At 39.0% G+C, this 27,036-nt stretch overlaps 1 protein-coding gene across 7 annotated transcripts; it reads right to left on the minus strand.

Moving 5' to 3' along the window:
• Positions 1-1,052: 1,052 nt before the first annotated feature.
• On the minus strand, positions 1,053-25,335 carry pecam1b (platelet and endothelial cell adhesion molecule 1b). Of its 7 annotated transcripts, XM_084930265.1 has the most exons (16): positions 25,169-25,334; positions 25,030-25,065; positions 20,296-20,592; positions 19,047-19,328; positions 18,692-18,967; positions 17,842-18,114; positions 16,002-16,280; positions 14,751-15,026; positions 12,992-13,096; positions 12,847-12,877; positions 11,804-11,883; positions 9,826-9,879; positions 8,880-8,969; positions 8,130-8,186; positions 4,462-4,484; positions 1,102-2,649 (listed from the first exon to the last, which is right to left on the minus strand). In XM_084930265.1, exons 1-16 carry the CDS (start codon positions 25,209-25,211, stop codon positions 2,548-2,550), a joined length of 2,304 nt encoding a protein of 767 aa, XP_084786391.1. In that variant the 5' UTR covers positions 25,212-25,334; the 3' UTR covers positions 1,102-2,547. The 7 variants fall into 7 exon arrangements, 5 of the variants coding, with proteins under 5 accessions (XP_084786390.1, XP_084786392.1, XP_084786391.1 ...); XM_084930264.1 differs by having other exon boundaries at positions 1,053-4,484; positions 25,169-25,335; XM_084930266.1 differs by lacking the exons at positions 11,804-11,883; positions 12,847-12,877 and having other exon boundaries at positions 1,053-4,484.
• Positions 25,336-27,036: the final 1,701 nt, after the last annotated feature.

Here is a 27,036-nt window from a genome sequence, read left to right on the forward strand (position 1 = left end):
CTGTCATAGCCCGTCAATGACTTTGATTAGCTGCGTACATACGTATGCGAATTGCATCATTGGCTGGAGCAGCCAGTCACCCGTCACTCACTGACTCGCACTGCAAAATAGTACAGAATGAATTGTTATGTGTTCATTTTATTGTCGAATCAGTGCAGAATTTCTGTGTGTGGAGACTGTGTCAGCTGTGCGCAATTGAGCGCGTGGGCAACGTAAAGGGAGCAGTGCCTGGAGACATCTTTTGTGGCATCTAGATGATATCAGAAGTGGTGTGGATTTTATTCTTTTAACAGTTGCTAACTTGGCCCATGTTTATTCTGATAGTAGCTTTGATTAGCATTTTCTGTTAACCTAGAAGTCATTTGGATGATGTCCGTCAGCATGAATGTTCTCATCTGCCAAGACATCTGCTCTAAACGCAAGTGCTGCCTTCCTCCACCCGTACCTGAGTTGTTTGTTGACCTTCTTTGTTAAATCTGTGAAATGCTGAAACTACAAATAAACTAGTGCACTTTTTGTCCCTCGCATTCCTCTATCTTTGAGTGCTGTTTGTACTTAGTTCTGGAGCTGTCAGTAAGAAACTAACATGGTGACTCATTACGGGTCATTTACACTTAGGGGTGTACTCACGTTGTTGCCAGCGATTTAGGCAATAATGGCTGTGTGTTGAGTTATTTAGAGGGGACAGCAAATTTACAATGTTGTACAAGTTGTACACTGACTACTTTACATTGTATCAAAGTGTCATATCTTCAATTGTCCCATGAAAAGATATAACAAAATATTTAAAAAATGTGAGGGGTGTACTCACTTTTGTGAGATACTGTATATATAATGTTTATCTGGTTAAATTCAGTATAATTCCTACAACAGTTTTCACCAGAGGGAGTGTTCGCCCAGGGCACCAAAGGGGCTGGGACCGCCTCTGCCCCCACAGATCGAACTATAGCCATGCTTCTGGTTTTCACTATAACTCACTGCCATAAGGTGGAACCAAGTACCAACAAACTGTAAAGAAAACAAAGACTCACCCCACTGGCGAACTCTAGTAGAAATTACTTATTTGAGAAAACAATGATTAGAGCTGTTAGGCTTGATTTCATACAACACACTTAAACTGAGGAGATTGCACAAAATTGTGAATATTTTATTTGAATCATAATAAAAATCTGTATTTTTTACTCTAGTAGAGCTTCAGAGAATAAATGCCAAACACACTGAAGCTAAACATGTTGGACCAGGACCCTTTAACTGGGCTTTTTCACATATTTGACACCCATTTGTTTGTCTCATAATGTAAAGTCACAACTGTAGTAGCTGGCAGCAGGGGCTTTACTCATTTTGGCAAATGAGATAAACAGCGGCGCCAGTGAAATGTTGATGCCCCTGAAGGTGACATTTATCCACCGTGTTCATACAACCATTTCCTCCCCTAACCTAACATTCACACACACTTCAGTCGATGTATCAGGGGAAACTAGGGGTTCAGTGTCATGCCCGAGGATGCTCTGACATGCAAAAGAAACCAGAGATCAAACCACAGACAAGTTCATTAGAAGGCGACCCGCTCTACCTCCTGAACCACGGCCAAATGCCGAGATTTCAAGATAGGTAAGAAGGTCGGGATATTTATATAAAACATACCTTTAAAATAAAGAATATGGAGGATGTTGTTTTGAAAATGTATATTTTTTGATGGTGGGAAATTACAAATCAGCATGAAATTAAAAATGATTAAGTGAAAAAACAGGAAAAATTTAAAAGGATATATATACATTGCTTTTAATGATTATGCATGCATGAATTTTTAAGAACTGAAACTGTACATGTAAGAGTAACAGTGTTTGAAGATGTAACAGCAGTGTGGTGAGGGAGGAGCAGCTAGCAGGCCCAGTGGGAGTGCAGCATGGAAGTCCAGTCAGGCAGGTAGGACACCGGGCTTTTATTTGGCATTAACAGTAAAAAGTCGATAGCGGAAAGTTCTCCACGGCTCTAGACAATCCGGCCATACATGTCCCGGGGTCCGGTAGATGTCTGCACCAGCCCGTTACAAGGTCTTCCTTGAGAAGAGAGCAGCATGCGACAGTCCAGTGTAGGGGTCTCCCCTACTACCACAATAATGTAAAGACACCCCCTAGCGGTGCAGTGCCATAATGACAGTTGTTACACAATGCTAAAACTGTAATGTGGGTTTGTTTGTTTTTTAATATGAACAACTTAAATCTTTGGTTTTAAATTCCACTTTCTCATTTTTGAAAATGAAAAAGTAAAATAAGAAAAAGGAGGGAACACAGCAAACAGATGCAACAAAAAAAGTAGCATCTGTACACATAACTGCAATGCATTTTTTTGAACATTTGTGTGTTTCTTTTTTTTTTTTTTAGAGTTAACCTCATTTTACCTCACATTGGTATCTTTGTATGTGACAGAGAGACATATTTCTGATAACAAATGTCATACTCATGCATGCTCATTAAAAAACAAAAAAAAAGCTCAACAAAAACAGCACAGCAGTACGAGAAGACTGGAGAGACAGCTGTGATCTTATTAGTCCACCGGCTCAGGGAGGTCCTGGTAGCTGTGGACCTGTGGATCGTACTGACTAATCTCAAATTGTTCACGGTTGAGCTCAGCGTATTCTACCGAACCCTGCAGACACACAAGCAAAGACAATAACGATTCTGATTATTAAATACACAACACAAAGCAGTATTTGATCAAGGCTGCAAATAAGATATATGATACTCAGCTGCCCTTAATTTCAAATCTGATTTTATGTTTTATGTTTATGTGGATTTTATGCATCATAACAGATGCCAAAAGCAAAAACTGCAAATTGTCTACCAAATATTCTGACCTGAGCAAACCAAATCTGCTATCCAGAACACACAACAATGAGAAATTAGCCACTTTTAGACAGTGATGTCACATCCTCAGTTTATTCTTCAAATTCCCCAGTTTAACCGCCTTGAGCACCATTTAAGGACAAATAGCGCGGCCATCAGTGGTATGTTTAGGGCTCAGTGGGAGACAGTATGTTGGCTGAGATGGGATTGAAGGTAATTTGACTGGACCGCAGCGCCTGATCTGACTGCCTGATAGGGAAGGAAGCCCCGGCCCAAATGCTTTTGTTCTTGTCTGGAAACTTTGACAGCCGTTTCCCTCTCTCTGGATTATCGGCCTGCAGAGGGTCACCGAGACCAGAAGGATACATTACATGAGTTACTATAAAAAACTGTGGTGACTATTTTACCCACTGGCAGAAAAATACAAGTGTGCAATAAAATGAAGATAAACTTATACTGCTTTTCATCGTGTGTCACTTCCAGAACAAGATAAAAGCATGAATCATTCATTAATGCATAAAAATATACAGCACCAGTACTAATCATCACTCCACAGGTGCTTATGCATGATTCAACTGACGAGCTGTACCTGCCATTGTGATGAACTCATACACTCAGTGTGCAATACTGAGGCTTTTAACACTTGAATGTAACAAGTGAAGTGAATACATTCAATGCATTTATAACTCATAATACCTCATCAAATTTAGATGCGATCTTAAGAAGATTACGGATGCGTTAATCCGTGTGTAATACTGAGGATGTGAAGAGGTTAAAACTCCAGCAGCACTTTTATAGAAGTGTTTGATTGAAGTGCTTCAGGGCCATCATAAAAATAGAAAAGAACAAGTCATATACGTCCACTGCCATATCTATGGATGGGCTGGGCATCTACAGCAGTCATGTGGCTTCAGGCCATGGAAAGGGGTCCAATAGAAAACCTGGGTGGCACCATTTTGTTCCATAAATCGTTGAAGTGCAACTGAAGCGTGCTGTTGAAGTTTTGCACCACTTGAAGTTGATAGGTCTGCTTCCAAAGGCTTCCAAAGGCCACCCAGACTCGGTGGCAGATCCATGTATGACATAGCAAATCTATTTAAAATGATTTTGCCTCGTGATGATTCTGGTGAAGGCGGCAAGCTAAAACACCGCAGCTTATACACATGACAAGTCTCCAGACTTCATCATCTCATCTGTGAATCTTGGAAGCAGGTGGCATTGTACCAGAAACTTCTATGTTTTTATATTCCTGAGCATATAAAGTACAGTAAACACAATGGATGTTTCTGGAAATGATGTGATGTACAAGACTGAAGGAACTCCTGTTATCAAATTAAACATGGTCTCTGCTTTTGAAAACACTAAAAAAAACACGAGATTACTGTTACATGTCTTGTATTTGTCTTGCTATGATAACTGGGACAGGCTCCAGCCTATCACAACCTTGATAAGGATAAGAGAATCAATGGATGGGTGGATGTCATGTATTTGTATACTTAATATAAGGGCGTATAAACAGGTCACAGGCAGTAATAAAAAGTGAAACATGCTCTCTTGCCAACAATCCCACCAAAGACGTCTGAAGACGAGTGTGACTGTGCAGATAATTACTCACATAGTCGGGGGGATCAGCAGCACCTGCAGGAAATAGTATCAGTGGTTAAATGTGCATTGGTTGGGTGTGTACACTGCTCAGTCACTGGCTGACCTCAGCGTCATTCATTAGTCATTTGGCAGTTATGTTGACCTGGGTGACCTTGCTGACTCATTCGTTCTTCCTCTGCAAAAGCCTTTGTTTCAGCCTATAAGTTCAGTCTCAGTCATCCAAATCGATATCTACCACATTCTCTCTTTTAAAGATTCTTCTCTCATCGTCTTTTATCAGTGCTGGACAGGAAACATTAGGACTCCGATGGACTTCTTGATAGAGACATGCAGCGTCTGGCTGCTGTTCTAATAACAGGAAGTCCCTGCCAGTAGTAACAGGATATGGTCATGGTTGTGTAGCTGGAAGGGGTAAGCTGTCTTTCTATGAGTAATAGAAGTTTTTAATCTTAAAATGATATTTGGTTAGATCTGAAGTGTCTCTGATAAAATCAGACTGCAGGTTTTAAAGCTGCATTATCTCATTATTTGTCACTCAGAAGCAGCACAACCAGATAAGAAGCTTATATGATTAAACAATCAATAGGCTGATAACCAAAGCCTAATTATATAGACTCAGAACAACACTGGCTTTCATTGGGAGGTTTCCATACTACAGAGGACCAGAAATGCAGGTCCTTACAATACTGATATTTTTCGTTTTTAATTTGTATGTATGTTTAATGAATGTCTGGATTTATTTATCCCACAATTTCCACATATATTTATTCACATTTTTGTGTTTTTGTAACTATTTTTTGTATTTTTCCCAAATTTTGTGGAAAACCCTAACAACAAAATCAAGCAGAACAAAGAAAGAGCAGATTGTCAACTGATATCGGCTGAAGAGTAAAATTATTGTTTGTGTCATAGTCTGAGAGCTATAATAAAACAATGAACATATTCATAATAGAGCACAGGCCTAATTTAAATGTTTTACATTTTTGATGGCTCCATTTTTTAAAGGCAACTAAAATATTGTACATATCTCAAATTAATTAACTCTTACATTAATTATTATCTATAAAGATAAGGATTAAGTCCTTATCTATAAATAAAATATCACAGGCTCTTCCAAAATTCATTTTAAAAGATTCTGTCCCAGTTTATGACAGAACTGAGGTCTTAAATAGCTTTAACAAGCACTTCGTAGCTACTGGTTTCTTATTTAACTCTGTTGGAGCAGCCCCCATGATTCCCTACACAGAACCCCAAACATATTTTGGGGAGCTTTTTGATTTTTCTCCTTTTTCTGTCCAGGAAGTGCATAAAGCTCTTAAAGCCTTAGATCACAGGAAACCCCCAGGGCCAGACTTAATAGAGCCCTATTTTCTGAAAATAGCAGCTGATTACATTGCACATCCTCTTACGACCCTTTTTAATCTTTCAATCCAAAATAAAGAAATTCCACTTGTTTGGAAGTCTGCTTTTGTTACGCCAATATTAAAAGGAGGCGACCCGGCCATTCTGACTAATTATAGGCCAATATCAAACTTGTGTGTCTTGGCAAAAGTCCTTGAGTCTCTCATCAGTGAGCAGTTAAAAGAGTTCTTGTACTCTAATGAAGTTCTCTCAAAACTGCAATCTGGGTTCAGAAAACAGCATAGTGCTGTTACGGCTGCCACAAAAGTGATAAATGACATACTTGTTGCTCTTGATAAAAAACAGCACTGTGCTTCTCTCTTTATCGACCTGTCAAAAGCTTTCGACACTGTGGATCACGCCATCTTAAAGCATAGACTTCTTTCTTTGGGGCTGTCTAGACATGTCGTCTCCTGGTTCACTAACTATTTGAGTGACAGGACTCAATGCATTAAATGTGAAAATCGTGCTCAGAATTTTTGAATATTCACACTGGGGTGCCACAGGGTTCAATTTTAGGACCTCTGTTGTTCATCATGTATATAAATGATTTGGGACAAAATGTGTCCAATGCTAGTATGCATTTTTATGCTGATGACACAGTTATTTATTCCTTTGGCTCAAGCCTTGAAAAGGCAATAGAATCCTTGCAGAAAGCTTTTGACGTGGTTCAGCACACACTCCTGGAGCTGAAATTGGTTCTCAATGCTGAAAAGACAAAGCTAATGTTGTTTTCATACATGAAGAGATTTCCTCAAACTGTCCCTTTGGTGTCCACTCTTGAGGGAAACCTCATAGAAGTGGTGCATACGTATAAATATCTTGGCTTTTTAATTGATGATTCTTTGACTTTCACATAGACAATCTTGTGAAAAAACTCAAACTAAAATTGGGATTTTTCTTTCGAAACAAATTTTGCTTTTCTTTTGAGACAAAAAAGCGTCTTGTAAGTGCCACATTTTTATCTGTTTTAGATTATGGTGATCTGCTGTACATGAATGCTTCCGCCCAGTGTCTTCATAAGATTGACTCAGTATATCATGCCTCTTTACGGTTTATTACAAACTGTAGGGCCTTGACCCATTGTAGTGATCTGTACGCTCGAGTGGGATGGCCTTCGTTGTCCTCCAGGAGGTTTGTTCACTGGTGCATCTTTATTTATAAGGCCCTGCTTGGACAAATGCCCACCTACATTTGCGATCTGCTCACACGGAGAAGTACTGTTTCTTACAGCCTGCGTTCAAGCGATCTTTTTTTGCTCAATGTTCCATTTGTCAGAACTGAACTGGGAAAGAGGGCTTTTATTTATGCTGCCCCTTTCACATGGAACATGATGCAAAAAGACTGGAAGATAGCAGATCTTATTTCATTAAATGCTTTTAAGTCCAGATTGAGAGAGCCAGAGAAAAATGTTTTTAAAATGTAATTGTTACTTATAATATGTATGTAACTTTGAAATTTCAACATGTTGTCGCCTCTTGGCCAGGACTCCCTTGAAAAAGAGGTTTTTAATCTCAATGGGACTTTTCCTGGTTAAATAAAGGTTAAATAAAAAAATATATATTTACAGTGGATATTCTGGCATATCAACTCTTTTTTTAGTATGTGCTTATTATTCTTTATATACCTATTATTTATTTGATGTTGGCAGTTTTAGCCCTCCATATCACAAACTCTTAAGGAAGACATCAGACTGCTGAGCAGCACAATTGTGAAACTAACTTTCTGAATAATTTCTCACAGATTAAGTTAAGCAGTGTGAGAGAGGTTCATCTGTGGATGGTGAGACGCTGAAAATAAAAAATAAATAAATTGCTGTTCAAATTTTAGCTTACTGCCTGATAACATTTAGAGAAAAACACATATTAGTAGGATAAAATGCCTTTTCATTTTATTAAGAATACATCGAGAGTCCTTTCTAACAAAAAACTGAAGTGACAAAAACTCATTTTCCATGACAGATGGTTCTGCTGCTTTTCATCTGAGAATGAACAAATCCATCAAATTTGAATAAACATCTACTTAATTATAAATAATTATAGAGGCAAATTAAACAAATATTTTTTTTAATGAAATAGGTTTTTCCAGTTTTCCATATTCACTTTCAAAAGCAGCTTATCTGAGCTGGGTAGGAAACCAAAACAATGAGCTGAAAGATGCTAAAACAATTTCAAAAGCTGAAGAAAATTGAAACGTTTGGTAACAAATCTAAAGTTAAAAAGTAAAATAATAATTACAAAAATAAATAACGAGAGCTGCTTCAAAGATCAAACTCACCATTTGGAGAGTTTTGGAGCTCACTGTAAACTGTGTCTGTGCCTTTTCTCAGTGGAACTGTTAAAGTAAAATGAAACACATTAGTCTGCCTGAGCATCAAAAGACAAACTTTAGCAGATACTGTCTCTGTGATCTATAAATAGGCAGGTTATGTCACACTCCAACTGCCATCTCAGGTCCGATGGGACCTTGAGCACAAGACCACGAGGAAGAAGAAGCAGAAATCACTCTGGCGTTTAGTTAAACCCTTCCTGTTTATAAGGTCTGCGATGATTGTGGAAATCCCAGCAGTTATCTCTGCATTTACAGCAACCTGGAGATGTATTAATTATGGGTAATTAGACCCCTCCTAGTACGCGTTGGTTGCTCTTATCAACTATAAAGGAAGTGCATAAAGTGGTGAAAATGACTTTGTTCAGGAGGTTTGGGGAAACTGCGAAGAAAGGAACAAGGACAGACCAACAAAAGGTTTAAAAAACATTTTGTGGAAAACTGCATATTATTATATATTAAGCCATTTATTTATTATTTACTTATTTTCTCTATTTGTTATTGTATTTATTTCCCCCCTCTTTTCCCTCTTCACTTCACATCGCACACAATAGCTTCCTAATATTCCTGACGACCGGCCTTGTTTCTATAAGTATTGTATGCCTAAGTCTGTGTCCTAATGTGTCTTCTCCCACAGTTGTTTCATTTTTTTTAAATAAATACTGGATTATTTCCCTTCTGTGTTCGTGCACTGCTAACCTCTGGCAGGATCTGTTGACCGGGCGTGCACCACCTCCGTGTACTCCACGTTAGGCTCGTTGGACACCTCGCTGATCTCATCATCGCTTTCTGCACCAATAAAAAAATCTTTAACACACTGAACTATTTCACTTTCAATCTTGCAATGCTATAGCTATGAAGCCAGGCTGGAAAAAAGCTGTGTGTGTGGTATAAATCTGGAGGATGGCTACACAATTCCAGCTACTCCCAACTACACCAGGAAAACCTACTTTGTAATGCTTAAATTCCTTTGAGAGGTACATTTTTAGTAGAAGGATCATCTGACCACGTGACCTTCTTCTTCTTCTTCTTTTTTTTCTAGAATAAATTCTGCACTTTAGAGCAGGGGTCTCAAACTCCAGGCCTCGAGGGCCGATGTCCTGTAGGGTTTACATGTGTCCTTGATCCAAAACAGCTGATTCAAATGGCTAAATTACCTCCTCAACATGTCTTGAAGTTCTCCAGAGGCCTGGTAATGAACTAATCATTTGATCCAGGTGTGTTGACCCAGGGCATGATCTGCAGGACAGGCCTGGAGTTCGAGACCCCTGCTTTGGAGAAACCATGCAAAGTATAATGGTTTGGGTTTAAATTTGGATTTTTATTTTTTAAATTCATGTTATTGTTTCAGGCCTCATAGCTTCAGAAGAATGTGGGATATCCACGCTGAAAAACATATGTAAGCTCTGTTCAGAGCTGCAACCAAATCATTTTCACACCATGTGTCGTCATAATGGACAGCTGTCATAAAGTGAGACAAAAGGGGTAAATCCAGGACAGCTCATTAAATTTGCTGAAGTTATTTTAAAAAAGAATAAGCTGTTTCTGAGGGGGTCAGGTGGGAACTTTCTCTCTAAATTTAACTCATTTTAAATGAAATCATGTCAGAGCATTAAACAGTGATGATGTTCGTATCTCATCTCACCTGTTTCAGGTTTCCGTTTACTCCACACGCTGACTTCAGCTCTGTCCACCTTCACTGTAAAGCAGACAGGCAGATTGATTGACTGCTTAATTGATTACAGGTTATTAGTCATCCGCCAAAATCAAAGTTACAAAAAATGTGCACCAGTAAGAATAAAAAAACATACCTTAATAGGTAACTAGTAGTAAACGCTTACATTACATAACCACAGGTGTGGTTGTCACTGTCTTTTTGGGAACGTATTCAGTACTTTTTGATCTCCTTGTTGCTGTTGGGTGTGCGGCTGGTAGCCTCACACACAGAGTTACCAGCCTCCCCATCTAAGTCTTGTCAAGAATGAGAATAAATGCATTTCCCCAAATCTTAACCGATTCCCTTCATGTTTTCACATGGTCAGAAGAGATAATGAGATAAACTTTTGGCGGCACACTCCCTCAGCTCGGCCCACCGGGGAGATTGAAACCGTAACAAAAGCAGCAGATTTTAGATTCTCATCTGGAGCACACAGAAATCTTTTACTGCTTCGTAAACAATAGGTTGTTAATTCAGCAGCGGCTGAAAAGCAAAAACAACTTCCCAGTTGGTAAACCAAAGCTTGTGTGATTAATTTCCTCCACCTACTGCACTCATTCAAACTTGCCTGGGCTGAAACAAAATAAGCTCCAACCCTCCTCACCAACACTGGTTTTTATCAGCAACGATCCCCGTGAGCGTGCTCTGTTCCAACATAGGAAGTCTCTTGCAGACTCCATTGTTTCAGTTTTTCAAGGAAGTCTCTTTTGCACACATTCTTTCTGAGATATTAATGTTGATTTTTTTTGTCTTGGGTTTAGGATAACCAAACACTATGCATGTATGATAATAATAAATATTATTCTTGGACATTTTTACACAAATGTATCCTCAGATGAGCAGGAAAAAAGAAGTATAATGAATAAAGGGCACCAACACACCTCCAAATTAAACCATGATATTTATTCTACAAGTCTCTCTTCCAGTCAGAAAAGGGATCAACCAAAAGTATATACACACGTTTCCTGTGAGTGTAATAAAGCGTATTTACAAATCAGCCCAATTTTAAAAATGCACTTGAGACAAGTAGAGCAAAGTAGAGTTGTAGTCGTGCAACTGCAGACAGACACAGTGAGCAAAGAAACAAACAGCCAGACACGATAATGTTTGGTATAAAGTCAGAGGCCATTTAGGTGGCAGGAGGAGGGGAGAGGGAGCAGTGAGTGTAGGTTTTTAGTCTCCTTTGTAGTGAGAAAATATCTGTCTATAATGTCCTAAAAAATTAGCATTATTAACAGGATTACTTTTGTTCGTATTCATCCTGAAAAGTCTTTCTGTGAACTTCCTTTTCCTTCAGAGTAAGTAAACATTGCATCAATGTCCCTCCACCCACTGCTGGGGCATCTCTACACTGTGGCTGGGATACTGTAGCTGCTCCTGTTGCTGATGTCAGCAGGTACCGACGCCACGCTATGTCGCGTCCCATTGGTCACTCTCCCCTCCTTGCCATCATAGAAAGACACTGCGTCTGGAAGAAGATGATAACGGGCGCTCTGAGCAGTTTGCAACAAGTGTGACAATCAGTGCCCTGTGCTGTGACTTCACTATCACCCAGCATGCACCTAAGGCTGTTTACTTCCTGCAGCAAAATCCTACATTTCCTGCCTCTGCTTAGACACAAACATTTCCAACTAAAATACTAAAAACAGTGACAGCAAAGACAGACAACACACTCAAACATGTGAACATGAACAGAAGGGCAACATAAGACTGTACCACAAACAAAAGGTAACCAGGTCTCCTTTGCAGGAGCCATGCATGCATAGTAGAACATGGATCATTGGGGGGTATGGGTTACATGCTGCAGGCTACGATTGTGCGAGTGAGAGGAAGGATTATTGGATGGTAGCATAATGACTAATGAGGCCAGTTAGTGACACACAGGAGAAAAGTAAAACCAATCTACCTGTGGCTGCATTATAAACGTCTGTGTCGTGGGTTAGATTCACTGTTAAAGGGTCATCTGATTTAGGGCTCGAAGGCTTTCTGAGAAATGGTGAAAATAAAGTTAGCTCAGGCAGCAGTGAATTCAAAAAGAAATCAAACAAATTCCACTAATCACCATAGCAACATACATACAAACAAAACGATAGAGGTGGTTTTGCATGTTGTGGTCATTTGTTCTCTAGCTTACAGCCTGCTCCTTGCCTGCACACGTTTTGTTTATAAAAATCAACCATGCCTGAAAAAGCAGATTTAATAAGAGTAATTGAAAAAAACTGACTTTTTGGATAACTGGCTAAAAAAAACCCAAAACACAGCGCAGGATATGTGCTGTGATTGTTTAAGCTCGTAGTTTCATTTATTTTCTCAGTTTTATTTGTTTTTTTCTACCAGGGTTTATAGTATTGGTGTTTTTTAATTAACAGTTAGTGTATTTGTGATTTCTTTTAAACATAGACCAGAATAATAAAGCACGTTCTGTATTAGATGTTTGTATGATGGCTTATTACAGCCGATGTAGGTAGGGTAATATTCAGAGATAAGGATATTCTTGGACATTAAAGGCGATCTATTACACTCTTCCTCATTATCCTCATCATCCTCATCAATATCATTATTGATGTTCATGTGAAACATAGCCAGATTTTCAAATAGTAAGGTCAGTCTCAGTCCAGGTAATTTTCAGGTTCAATGCTGTGGGTGTGAGCACAGAAGCCACACCCACCTGCTATTTAAATCTTCTGTTTTCAAGGGGCAGCCAATCAGAAGACAGTTGAATTTAAGAAGGAGGAGTTGAAGAAGCTTGCTTCAGACAAACAAAAGATCTCCTTTAAACTTTGTAACACATTATGTTTATGTTATTTTAACCACACTAACATGCACAACAACCAGTATAGTTCTTTAGAGACACCAAACACTACCACAGGACCCGAGCCATGAGCGAATAAAACTAACATCTGCAATATCTGTCACATTCAGAGGAAGCAAGTATTCATGATAACTCACACCGACAGTTCAGCAGCTGCTTCTCTTCTATCTACAATAAGAGAGGACAAGTGAGGGGAGAAGAGGGGAAAAAGGCGAAGGAAGGTTGGCTGTCATACATAGACAACAGAGGCCTGAGTTGCTGGAGGATTGTAAGTCTCTCTACCTCTCTTAGATTTGATGTTCAGCATGCTCGCCACCAAGAGCAGAACTAACAGCAGCAGCAGACAGGCCACGACAATCAACCCTTTTTTCCACGGTGCCATGAGTACTGTAGAGAGACACAGATGGGAGGTGAAGTCAGTAACACAAAAGAACATAAAAGGGAAAAAACAGCAGCTTATAAAGGAGAAGAAGGTGCTAAGATGGGGTTAAAGGTAGATGAATACAATGATCATTGTTTTTGTTTGTTTGTTTGGAAACCTTCCACGTTTAAACCGTTCCTCTTTCTAAGCATTACAGGAGATGGAAATGTGCGTTTGCAGGACAGTCAGTGTGTGCAGTCTGAAATATCCATCTGCAGATCTGGAGACATCTTTTACTATCAAGTCAAAATTCAGCAACTCACTAACTTTAAGAACTATTAAAACTACGCTTTATTGCAAATACTTGGAATGACATTAGTGTAAAAACTTTGCCAAATCAAGCTAACCATCGGCGCTACCTGCTGCGGCGATCTGTTGTGAATAAGCAAGCGGCAAAAAAGTGGTTATGGTTTAACTTTAGACCTATATTAAATCTGACTTAATATCTGGGACCAGTGTTGTGAAGGTTACTTTTAAAATTTATTCCACTACAGATTACAGAATACATGCCCCAAAATGTATTTTATAATGTATTCTGTTACATTACTCAATGAGAGTAACGTATTCTGAATACTTTGGATTACTTAATATATTATCAAGCTTTTTACATCTACATGAATGTACTATTGCTGTGTGATTTATTACTTTTACCGATACCAACTAGATCTTGAAATCTTAATATAGATGTGTAACAGCAGGTGGACATTAGGTAAGGCTGCACTTTTTGCAGCGATCTCGTGTAGAAAACTATTCCGCGCGTATATAAATCAGGTCCGCGGCTCCAAACCGCAGTAAAGGGACCTCTGGCTAATGCTTCATGTTCCGTGTCGGGCTCGTAACCAAAAACTAGCTTTACTTTGTTGTTTGGGTCAACTTTGCTAGCGAGAGACAGAGAGAGGCGTTGAAAGGCTGCTCCAACGGAACTTATTGTTTCGGAGGAAAACACGAACACAGTGTACAGTTAAGTCTTGATAACTTACTTACAACTGGGCTGCACTGCCCATGAGGCTACATTCTTTAGGGCTATGCCTGTAACACTCTGCCTATTGCCTTCATATTAAATCATTTTTTGAGCAATAATTTAAAAAAATATTTCATTACGTCATTATACGGGCCACAAGTAGAGGTGACATGGGCCCCGAGATTGGACTCAGGCACTAGAGTCTGTTATTGCGTGTTTTGTTTCCACCTGGGTGGAATTACCAAAAATAGAGAGGAGACAGTCTAACATATGAAACAGGAAAAGACCGCCGTGTAATCCCTTTATTTCAACAAAGTAACTGTATTCTGAATACCACCTTTTAAATGGTAAATAAAGTTACTCATATTTTGTATTTTAAATACGTAACGTCGGTACATGTATTCCATTACTCCCCAACACTGTCTGGAACAGAACATGTGCTAAACTAACTCGCTAAAGTTAAAGTGAATCCATCCACCTTAGCTGCCTTTCTGTCCTACTGGCTACTTGTGGTATTGCAATGCAAAATAAATTTCCTGCAGGACTGAAGACTTGGTTAGACTGAAGAAAAGATCATGGTTTGGGGCTGTTTCTGACATTGAAATAAAATACTGTACGACCAATAAGAGCAGGGTGATGCCTGCTGAGCTCAGTCTCACCTTGTACATTTACGTTCTCACTTCTGACCTTGTTGGCGCCGTTGGAAGCCTCACAGTAGTACTCGTCACTGTCATTTTTGGAGACTGGTTTTATCTCCAAGCTTGAGTAGGTCTCTGTGGTGGTGTTGGTTTGCAACGGTACTACACTGCCGGTTCGGTACCACTTAAAGGTGACTGGCCCTGTGCCATTAACACTACATATGAAATGGAGTTCTTCTCCCTCTGAGATTTCTAGTGAAGGAGGGATGACGGCCAAAGTCATTTGGCTCAAAGGCACTGGGAGAACAAAACACGGAAGCAAAGAGGTGAGATTAGGCAGCATTGTAAAGTTTTACTTTGGCTTTAAAACAAGAACTTAAGCTTACAGTGTTTACAGTGGTTTTTGTGTAGATTAAACAGGAAGGACACCGTTTCTTGTTGTAAATGTAACTAAAAGTTTGAACAGAATGCAAGTTCAAACTGTGTGTGTACTGATTTGAAGAGATACACACTATCTCTTCAAATACACACACAATAGAGTTAGGGTTGGGTGGTCCTTTCATGTTATACCACTTAATGCCAAAAGGTGTTGCAGTGAGTAAATGCAAGCTTCAATTAACCAGACAAATCATTAACAATAAGTTCTTATTTACAATGTCACCCCGGCGAAAGCAAAGCTTCTCGAGGAAATAGAGGTGGAATTAAAGATAAACGTTAAAAGTTAAAAATCTAATGAATCCAAAAACATCTTAATGTGCCCACTTTTAAAACACTGCCACCTGGTGGTCAAAGTGATATTTTACAGAGGACAAAATTCCCTTTAACCTCCTAAGACCCGAACTCTTCCACGACATGCATTTTTCATTTCTCTTTGATATTTGTGCATATTGGGGCCCGATGAATATAAAAACAAAGAATTACCAGATTTTTACCTTATTTTTTTTTTTCTAAGAAAAATAAGAGCCACATATGAGGATATTCGTTTAAAATTTTGATAGAACAGTAGCAGTATAATGTCCTCGTAAGTGGATATCAGGCCCATGTAGAGCAAAATTTAATATTTTAGTCTAAATAACCCAAAATGTGATGTCCACATATGTGGACGCCAGGTCCTAGGAGGTTAAAGATACCACTGGACAGAGCCAGGCTAGCTCTATCTGTTGGTTTCCACCCTTTATCCCAAATGTTCTATATATTCTCATCTCTCATCTTTTATTTTAAAAAAAATGTAAAGAAACGAACAAAAAAAATCAGTTAGGCTTAAATATTTACCGATGACATTCACGCTGAGGTGTTGACTGGAGCCAGTTTTGTTGGAATGGAGACTATTCTTCGCCTCACACCTGTACTGTATTTCACCAGGCTCATTGATGACATCCATAAAGACAGCTTGTCGATTTCGCTCTCGGATGACTTTTGTGCCCACTTGGACGTTATCCTTAAACAGGGTGTAGTTTATAGGCAGGCTGCCATTTGACTGACACAAGATGGCGAAGCTCTTTTTCAGGATCACCTTGTCCTCAATTGAAATCTTTAGAGCAGAGACATGAACTACAGAGGAGAAACAGAGCACAGACTTTATGAACTGAAAAAGTAAAACAAAAGTTGCTGCTGAAGGTTTAAATAGTGGCTATTTGTGTCATAGTGTAGAAACATAAATTATTCACAATTTAATGAAAGTCTTCTTGCTGATTAAAAGGTGATTTTTAATTTTGTGAACCTGAATGGTTGTTTGTTTTTTTGTGTTAGCCCTTTGTTGGACTAGCAGCCTGTACCCAGGCTCCGGGCCCAACTCCAGCTATCAAACTGGATACGACGATGTTGCAATAATACTAAGAAAGGAAGAATTTTTTATCAGCTTTTATTAAGAGCTATGACTGCAATAAAACAATATTTTTAAATTACTGTTTTCAGTTCATTTTCATTTCTCAGAATGGGTTTGCCGATTTACACACTGGTAGTTTTTATTGCTTAAAATCTAAATTGAATTTTAGTTACTGTCAGTGTGGTTAAATTTGTAAAAACAGCAAAATAAGGAGATTTTGATGCATCTGGTTATTCACAGTGAAATAAATACAAAATCGTGAGCCAGCCGCCTCCACTAACTGCTATGGTTAGCTGAAGACAAACAGCTGAATTACAATCAATCACAGTAAACTCTATGATTCATTTTTGATTTTTTTTTTTTTAAATGATACACAGCAAATGTTTCCTTACAATTTTTACATTTCAGATTTCTCAGATTTTTTCCCCCTGAAGTATATTTAATATTTTATTTTTAAGTCACATTTCGTAGCCAAGATTCTTGGTTCTAGTTTCCAGTGTTACCATTATTATTATTCCATTATTATCCTTGATGGAGTAATGTGAAAACAGAGAAAACAGTTCTCCTGGGTGATGGTGGCAGGTCACAGGTTTGCCAGCTTGGAGAACGCAGCTCATGTCTTGTTTGGGAGTTTTATGTTGAGAACTTACTGGTTAGGTTCAGGCATTAGGTTTAACAAAAGGCTTAGTTTAGTACCTCACAGGCTTTCTCTGTGCATTTAAATGGTCCTTAACATTGTCCTTATGTGATGATTTAGGAGTAACTGATCTGTCTAAACTACGAGTGTCAGGCAGTGATTTGACAAAAGTATCTGATGCCATGGGAACAAGCGTAGTCTATTAAATTGGCGATGCACTTTATTATTTTTATTTGTTTATTTATTTAAGCAACTAGTAGCTTTTGTTTTTTTTGTTTTTTTTACTGAAATTGGATTTTTCTTAATTCAGGTGATAACTGATAACTGTAATACATGAGCTGGGCCAGCACCAATGTAGAAGGAGTCCTATCATGACTTGTATGTAAAATGGACTTGACTGCATTGGCATAACAATTTTTTAGTCTGATGAACCATTAGAGCACATTTACCAGGACTCAAACATTGTCTCTGCACACATCACGCAAAGCTACTTGAAGATGAGGGACAACCTACTGTACTGCCTGTGCCACATGGACACATCAGTGCATTTAGAGATGAAGCTATTTATTGACACATTTATGCACTGAAGGACCAGAAGGGCATCAGTGTGCACTATACCCTGGACCCAAACAGAGATAAAGAAAACTCACCTTTAGGGCGAATCATCAGGGTTTTGCTATCTTTCTTGATGCCTTTGGCTTCAGCTGAGCAGGTGTAGTTGAACTCATTCTGTAGGGCCTTCACATTAAATACTCCAGGTTTACCAGAGCTTGGTAAGTTTTTAGATGGATAAAGAGTGTACTCCAAATCCTCCCTGTTGATTCGTTGAGAGGCAAAACGATCACTGTTGCAGGTCAATGTCATAATTTCCCCTTGAAAGACTTCAGTGGGAGACATGGTGAGACTGGGCACTGAGAAGAGCTCTGTGGATAGGTTTACAAAACACACCAAGTCAGCGTCTAGATGGATACATTTTTGCAAACATTAATGCAGTAACACAAAAAATGCGTAAACTATTTTAAAAGACCATTAGTGTGCTAAAGTGCATATTATTATTACTGAAATAGCAAATGGCTACAAAGTTGCATTAATTGCACAGCTCTGTCTCTGTGTGTTACACCCATGCAGTGTTGGCACTTAAGATGCCATAAATAACTTATGGCAGCCAAAGCACTAACATTAGGGCTTCATTAGGGGGTAGGGATAGCTCAGTAGGTAAGGTGGTGGCCCCATGATCGGAAGGTAGGGGGTTTGAAACTCTACCCTGAGGTACCCCTGAGCAAGGTACTGTCCAGGGAGCAGTGTGTAGGGACGGTAATACAAGCACACTCAGTGAATGAATGAATTACTCATTCACTGAGTGAATGGGTTAAATGCAGATCAATAAAGTATACATTATTATTCAAAATATTAAGTCCATGAACCAGTGGTCCTACAGCCATCCGAAAAATAAGCTTCAGATCACTGTTTACAGAGGTCATCTTTCCTGTGTCCACTTACCAACCACAGAAATCATCTTCTCAGAGTATTTCTCCACATTTCTCACTACCACTCTGCAGTCAAATGTAAGCGCTTCAGAGGCCTTTGGTACTGCAACCATGTTGTGGTTTATTGTAGAGTTGCCAGTCCTGAGGAGCTCAGTGCCCTGGCTCAGGAATAGCTTGTAACCTTCAGAGCTGGAGTGAAAATTTTTTGCACTACACGAGATGTTGAGGTGGTCTCCTTCATAGATTGTGGAGTTAGGGGAAATCTTCAGTTCTGGTGTAATAGAAAGCTCTGTGGAGACAAAATAAATGAAGCACTGAGGTGAGACCAGTGCTTTGAAAAAGCAGCACAATTTCAAAATGCTACTGACCTTTGACTGAAACAGTGACGTTGTTGCTTTTTGTTGAAGGGAAGGTGTCCTCTGCTGTGCGGATCTTGTAGGAGCAGTGAATTTTGTGGATGCCAGCACTGCTTAACCTGAAAGTGGTCTTTGCTTGGTTGGAGAGTCCTTCCACCCTGCTTATCTGTTCATCATTATCAAAGAAGAAGAAGATGAAGGACCCTATCTCACCCGGAGCTATACAGGTGGCTCGTACCTCCTCCCCTTCATTAACAACGTTCATCTTAAGATGGAGAACTGGCTGCGAGAGTCCTGGAAACATAAACAGACAGATCTCCCACATGTACTTGGTATTGCATTCAAACACATCCACAGTGTCACACGAAGGTTAAAATGATTTTTGATCATAATCTGATCTTGTTTTGTGCTTTTCTCTCTCTGCTCTCCTTTCTTCTCTTTTCCAGCCAATCGCAGCAGATGGCTGCCCGTCCCTGGCTGCGATTCTGTTGGAGATCTCTACCTGTTAAGAGAATTCTTCCACCTCAGTCTTGCCAATTTTGAGGATTTCTTCTCCAAGATTTTGGGTGCTTTCCCTTGGTGGGTGTACTGATTAGGTAACTTTTCCGGTGTCAAATTTGAGGTTAGTCTCTTTATGGAGATAGTTTTGCTGTATTGTGACCAATAATATAACAGAGATGTCAGAACTGGACAGAATTACCCCAGCAGTGATGTCACTAACAATGTCATAACTTGTGCTTTTGGACTGTTGTGCACCTGACAATTATTGTAAGCTGTTGTGCAGGACTGCTGGTACGGTCCACCAGATGGAAAGGCACGAGTGGGTCAGTTTTTAAAGCTTTAAGTACCAGCATAAATGGACATCACATTTCTTGTAAACAATGACTAATAGGTCCCCAATAACTGCGGCTTCAGGCTTCTGCTCTCCACACTAAAAGCACATATATATATAATTTAAGATGATGTCAGGGCTGTTGGCGCATAGTTCTGAGCTTGATGTGAACTTCCCACGGCTGACCAGTGTGTAGGGAGAATATTGCAAGCATGTCACTAGTGTCATAAAACAGAAAGAAAATGCAAAATGTGTAAAAACTAAACTCTGAGATCGCCGCTGCTTTCCCAACAACATCTATTTCTTTCATAAATTCATAAGTACATCCTTATGAATTCAAAAATTATATCATAATCTGAATATGATCACATTCAAATGGACCTGAACTGGAACCCTTAATACTGCAGCTTTGCATGAAAACAAACCCACCTTGTACGTTGAGTCTTTGCGCTTTGCTCAACTTGGTGTCGCCTTGGATGTCTAGCTTGCACTGATACAAGCCTGTGCTGAAGACTCTGGCATTGTGCAGCTGGTACACGAAGTCCTCAGAGGAGCCAATGGTCTTGGTGTACACTATCTTGTCATTCTTCAATATGGTGTACTCACGAATCAGCCCCTTGCCAGTACTTGTGCTCACTGTGGCATGGCATCTCAGAGTCACATTGGTCCCCGCAGTCACATCGTTCCTGGGCTCAATGATTAGCTCGACACTTTGAATTTTGAATTCTATGAAATGAGATTTAACAAAATCAGTTAGAACTCATCTATCCAACCATATATCCTCAGCCTAAAACTTTTAACCTCAAACCATTTTTATATTAATTTTACTCCTTTGAGAGTTCAGCCATGTTGAAGTGTACAATGCAGTCAACTCTTCTTATTTTCTGTCACATATATATTGTGATGTAAGCTCATATTAAACACCAAAGTTCCAGATAATGAGCTTAGAGTATGAGCCAAAACTCAGGCTTCAGACAGTTTGTTCTACTATAAATAACTCTGAATTGAATTGACTTTAATTGAATTTATAAGTAAATTCTACATATTACTTTATGAAGAACCTTATGTTACAGTTCACTACTATTTAGTTTTACAATATTTATGTTTTTCCTCAATGTATCTATCCCAAGCACATCATAGTATAGATATGCTTGGTGGATTTCTTGCTTTGCGTTCCGCAGTTATATGCTGTTATGTTTGTTTTGACTCAGGAGTGAGAGATTGTTAGTGTTTAGAACTCCCTGTGAAAACAAAACGTTTGATTATGTATTTGTTTTTTAGAAAAGGAGCAATTTTTTCTAAAAAAAAAAAAGGGCTTCTGTGCAGTAGGTGCTTGATTTTTGATTTTTCACAAATGGGTTCATATTAAACTGAAACAATTCAGGTGGAGGGTGAAGCTCCAGAAACATTTGTAGCACATGTATTTCAGCTAATGGCCTTCATCAGGGTTAGGATTATACTTAGGTGTCCCTGAAGGCACCATGGCAACACTTGGCTGAGGTAGCTAGAACATTTAGTCCACTTGTTCCAGGGAAGAAAAAGGAAATGAGTCAGTCTATTTGTCTTCTTGGTTGATTTAATCTATCATGATTCACAAGTTCATCATTCATCACTGCGTCCTTTACTTTCATGCCACAGCCTAAGAACCGAGCAGTGACAGGTTGGGGGCTCGTCCGGGATGAGCTGCAAAAAATCAAACTCTGCTTCTGGTTTCATTTGCTTTAAATTTTACAAACAAGAATGACAAACCTTTAAGCCTCTTTGTCCAGCTTCCGAGTCACAGTTTAATCACTTCCTCTTTAAAATGGCACTCCCTAGAGGTCATTTTGGTTTCAAGAACTACAACAAAAACATCTTTAACAGCTGTCACAGTATCGAGTTTGGTGCTCAGGAAGCTGTTTTTCTGTGGAATGCCATCATACTGGTAGCTATGTCCTGGCTGGATGTGAGACTCATACAAGAGACAATGCAAAATACAAACAATTCATATTGTATGAGTGTAAAATTCTTGGGTGAAAAAACAAAGGTAGGTGACTCCTCCCCCCCATTTTTTACTCACAAAACTGATAAGAATCACTTTATAAACACTACAGGATCATACGTGTGCATTTTTGTATTTGCTCCTTTATTTCTGTCCTTGTGAAACACTCATTTTCTTTGTTTTGTTTAGTTTTGTGTGTGTAATCACAGTTTTCTTTCAGTGATGCTTTTTAATTCTCAGCCCCTTTTTTCTGGTTTAATTACATCTGCCATCGTTTACACGGCAGCATGGGAAAGCTTTGATAATCACCGGAGTTAGTCCCAAAGCCATGACTCAGTTATGTTTCACAAGTAAAAACTAATGAGTCATTCTCAGGACACAGGTGTTCATGTTCGCAAATCTTTAGGGACAACACTTTGCATCCTAGTCTCATCTGCAACCGGAGAGGAAAAGACTTTTAAATTAACAACTGTGAGGGTTTTTTTTCTGCAGGTAATGAGAAACAAAAAGCATCTGCACAGGTATGTTGAAGTCTCCCCACTAGATCACCATATGGTCAAGTATCAGAGACAACAGGCTGCTGCTGTGACTCAGAGTGTGTTGTTTAGAGGAAGTAAACAAACCCTGAGAAGGCAGGAAAAGCACTTTGTTAGACAAACAGCTACTCGGGGGACCTTTCACCATTTCAGGGTGTGATGAATCTGGAGCATGCCCAGAATCATTCAACAGGACTGGCAGAGCTGGTGATGAGAAAAAAGCATGCATGCAGGGCAGAGATTTGCTGCTGGTGCTCCATACAGATAGTGAGTCACAATACTGACATGTTGAGTTGGATATAACATCCTGCAGTACTAATTTTTCTTATATTTTACTACATAGAAAATAAAGAAATACTGTCTGTTTTAATCCACAAAATATCTAAAAATTGTAATTCAGTTCTATTTAAATAGTCTGGTTCAAAACAACAGTTTTCGCTTCTATGATGTTGTACCTGTTCAGTGGGAAGGAAGAACCTAAAATGAAGATATAACACATTTTGGGGTCAGCTTGAAAGAAAGGCAGGTGGGAGATCTGAGATCAAATGTGACATAATCGGATCCAAACTATAATGTGATATTTAAAACACCGGTATCATTTCCTAAATGTTGCCAATAGAAACAAAGGCAACAACATTTTAAGCAAAGTTTTAAAGATAAAGGACTTTTAATGAAAGGTTATTTGACCTTAAAGAGGAGGAATCAGGTCCAGCTGATGATAAGAGGTGATATTTAGAATATAAATATAATTTAAATATAATATTATATTTAGAATCCCCATATATCGTATATGTTGTCAATACAAATAATGGAGACATACTTTTAAATCTCTCTGTATAGCATTATTATCACTTTGACCTAAAACCAGTCTATTGCCTTTGAAGGAGAGGTCAGAGGTCAAATGTGACATGATATTTTAAATCTGTATATGGTACTTTCTACATGTTGACAATACACACCACACTTTTAAGAATCACAGTTTCTAAGTTATAAGGCTTTTGGGCGCAGGACAACATGAGTAAAAGGATAAAAGAATAATTGAGTAATCAAAGTATTTAAATATGAGTATTGAAAAATATTAGAAGAGGAGAGCAAAAAAAATGAACCCTTCAGCTGATTTATTTTGTATAAAACATAAAAACATAATGTGCCGTATGGCAAGCAGTACATTTGAAAATGGATTGAATGGCTTTGTGAATATTGAGGCGAAATTATCATTGCAGAAACAGTAAAAGACATAAAATCCAAAATGATGTAAAAACAGTTTTTCTCCCTGTGCGTGTAGGAAAACAGATACACACAGCCAGAAGCTCCTAAATGAGCTTTTTTCACTGGAAAGTGCAAAATACTATGTACATGTAAATCTGGAGATGAAAAGACTGAGATGTATTTAAAAAAACTGCACATTATAAGATGTATTTATTTTTGTGTTTATTGTGTATTATGTATTTATTAGTACTGTATGTATTTATTTCCTACAATGTGTCTCGCCTGTACACCCAGCTGTGTGTGAAATTTGCTAAAAATGTACTTTAAATTAAAAAAAAACCTTTTATGTCTTTATCTCAGTACTTTACTGTACAGCTAAAACAATTTTATATCCTATTATTATTATTATTATTATTCATTTAAGAGTGTAGTGTGTCTTGGCTATTGTCACATATGTGGACATCACATTTTGGGTTCTCCAGACCAAAATACAAAATTTTGCTCTACGCGGGCCTGATATCCACTCACGAGGACATTATGCTGCCTCTGTTTCATCAAAATTTGATCATCAAAAACGAATATCCTCATACGTGGCTCTCATTTTTCTTAGGAACAAAAATCAGGTAAAAAAAAAAATCTGGTGATTCTTTGTTTTTACATTCATCGGGTCCCAATGTGACCAAAAATCAAAGAGAAATTAAAAATGTATGCAGTGGAAGAGTTCGGGTCTTAGGAGGTTAAAACACTTTCATCAGACACAATCTGGAAAGAAGCTAATAAAACTGAACTGGTGGTTATTTGTGTGTTTCTACTCGTTTAACACTATAAGACACTTGATTCTACACACTCTAGGTGGTTCTTATCGACCACACGAACACTCACATCAATGGATTCATCAGGCGCGATTTGAGGTTCAGCTTTTTTGCCCAGAACATTTCGACAAACACACCTAAGAAATGACCCAAAATACCCAACAACTACAAAAACTACACCTAATTCAGAAAAATACGTCAAACACATCCACAAAGCCACTTAAACCTGGGTTTTACTTCCAGTTTGGACCTGCTGATAACACACGCCTTGCGTCAGACGTGAATCTGTACAGCTGCACAGCTGATCCAAAGTGACTCATGCCTTCCATCACAAACCAACTTCAGAGTACAGGGAGGTGTGTGACAACGCTCGCCAACATGTTCCCAACGCTTTGTGTCGCAACTTTTCCACCATGGCAGAGACCAGAAAGCTCTGATAACAACTCAGACTGTTTCCACAGTCTTAGTGGAAGATAGATGATTGACGCCAACCCAGTAAATGGAAAGTCAACAATAAGCTCAATGAAAACAGGTTCTTTCTGAGCGCCAGTTCAGCTCTTGTGTTTCCTGCAGATCAAGTCTAAGCATGGATTTACATCTCTCATTGAGCTTAAATGGTACTCACCTTGCTGTGTGTTCACCACGGTTGCTGAGTATAGGTCTTGGAAGAAATAAAGTATTTAAACCACAAAGTTAGAGACAATCATCAACTGTATCCTCAAATAAAAAAGTTCCTAGATAAAATTAAAAGTGAGTATTCTCACAGATGGACAGGAGGATGAGGATGAACCGTTGTGGGAGGCCCATGCTGTCTTAGGAACGCTGCTGGCTGTCCTGGAGGTTAACAAGCTTGTGACAAAGCTGGCTGCTGGTGTGGTCGTGTGGCTGGTCAGGATCTGGGAGGCGGGAGCGGGACATTAACGTGGTGCTTTAGCTCAGCCGCTCATTGGTAAGGCAGTGACGACGGTTATCACACCAAGCAGTCATCGGCTTGGCTTAATTTGACAGGAAGTGAGTGTTGTTTCCTCAGGATGTTCAAACTGCCCCGGCCTTTGCTGTTGTGGAATGTTCTCCTCTGGCCTCCTCTGTGTCTGTGTGTGTGAAATAGTAGCCACAATAATGCTGAATAGCATGGGGTGCAGAAGTGAGGCCTTTGACCTCTGACCTGGCCATGCAGGTAGGGAGAAGAAGACGAGTACAACATTCTTTGCATAGAGAAGCCGTTTCCTAATGGGAAGATGCTTGGCTCAGCTGCTGAAAACAGTTTTCCCTGACATAAATCTGAGCACGGCTCTTACAGGACACATGGAGATGGAAATATTCCCACTACTTTGTTTGGTCTGTGATGTGGTAAAATAATTCCAGAGCAAAATCAACCACAAAGTATTCAATTCTAAATGAACAGATTACAATTGAAGTAAAAGACCTAAAAATATACCTGTGTTTAATTTTAGTTTACTATTAGCTTATTTAAAATTACATAAAACTGTAAAGTGCTTTCCAAAGTTGGAAATCATATCGTCTTGTAACCGGAAGGTTGCCGGTTCGAGCCCCAGCTTGGACAGTCTCGTTGTGTCCTTGGGCAAGACACTTCACCCGTTGCCTACTGGTGGTGGTCAGAGGGCCCGGTGGCGCCAGTGTCCGGCAGCCTCGCCTCTGTCAGTGTGCCACAGGGTGGCTGTGGCTATAATGTAGCTGCCATCACCAGTGTGTGAATGTGTGTGTGAATGGGTGGATGACTGGTTGTGTAAAGCGCTATATAAATACAGACCATTTACCATATGGAAAATTAGCTATAAAGGTGAATTAAGTTCTCAGGTAAATAAAACGCAATAAAAGCAATAGTAAGGTAAAACTGAACCATGGGAGCGTTTAATATTTAGAGGAAAAAAACTGGCAAATTAATATTGAAGAAATTATCCAAAATTAAAATATGTTTACAAGAATTAAAAACTTCCGAAAAACATTGTTTCTTCTTCTGTTAAGGAACCACATCAGCCTCGTCACAGGACAGACCCCACCCGTAAACAAAGACTAAATGATTCCAGAGGCATTCGAGTGACGTCTGGAAGGACTTGACACAAAAACTTCTGAACGGGCCCAGCTCACTCACGTGTCTCTTCTGAGCCAACATCAGGAGGATTTCCTCAGCAAATCTTGATTTGATGAGGTCACCCACTGTAGTGAGGTCGGTCCAGAATTGCAAAGTGAAGGATTTGTCTTCATTTTCAGGGTTAAAAAATTATTACTATAATGAGTTAAAGTTATAGACAACACAGTGATGATAAAACATACTATAAAGAACAAAAAGAAAAAGCAGCTGTGAAATAACCACAGGCCTCAAACCTACTTATCTGCAGTAACCTACCACATGCTTTTACTGCAGCAGTTCTCTGGTTAGTTGAAATGGGAACGGTCAGATTTCATGGTGCTTTTCTATCATCTAACTAAAGAAATGCCAACTTCTATGAGTATGTGCCTTTAAGAAAACCTGTTTTACATTGTTGGAACATTTTTCAGTTTGAAGCTGAACCTGCAACTGGAAATATTCAGTCTTTTTAAACTATAAACAAGCACGTCACTAGAAATGACATTAAAACAGAATGAAACTTTACAGGCACGCTCTAATCAT

The sequence above is a fragment of the Perissodus microlepis genome, chromosome 6 (genome assembly GCF_051167445.1).
Source record: "Perissodus microlepis isolate ML-2025 ecotype Zambia chromosome 6, ASM5116744v1, whole genome shotgun sequence".
In the NCBI taxonomy this organism is placed as follows: Eukaryota; Metazoa; Chordata; class Actinopteri; order Cichliformes; family Cichlidae; genus Perissodus; species Perissodus microlepis.

What these genes read in the sequence shown, in the direction of transcription:
- pecam1b (XM_084930264.1), bottom strand. Translation starts at nt 25,211, where the DNA reads ATGGGCCTCCCACAACGGTTCATCCTCATCCTCCTGTCCATCT. An exon ending in CGTGGTGAACACACAGCAAG is followed by an intron (nt 20,593 to 25,029) that starts GTGAGTACCATT and finishes CTCATTTCATAG; the next exon opens with AATTCAAAATTCAAAGTGTC. An exon ending in CCTGATGATTCGCCCTAAAG is followed by an intron (nt 16,281 to 17,841) that starts GTGAGTTTTCTT and finishes TCTCCTCTGTAG; the next exon opens with TTCATGTCTCTGCTCTAAAG.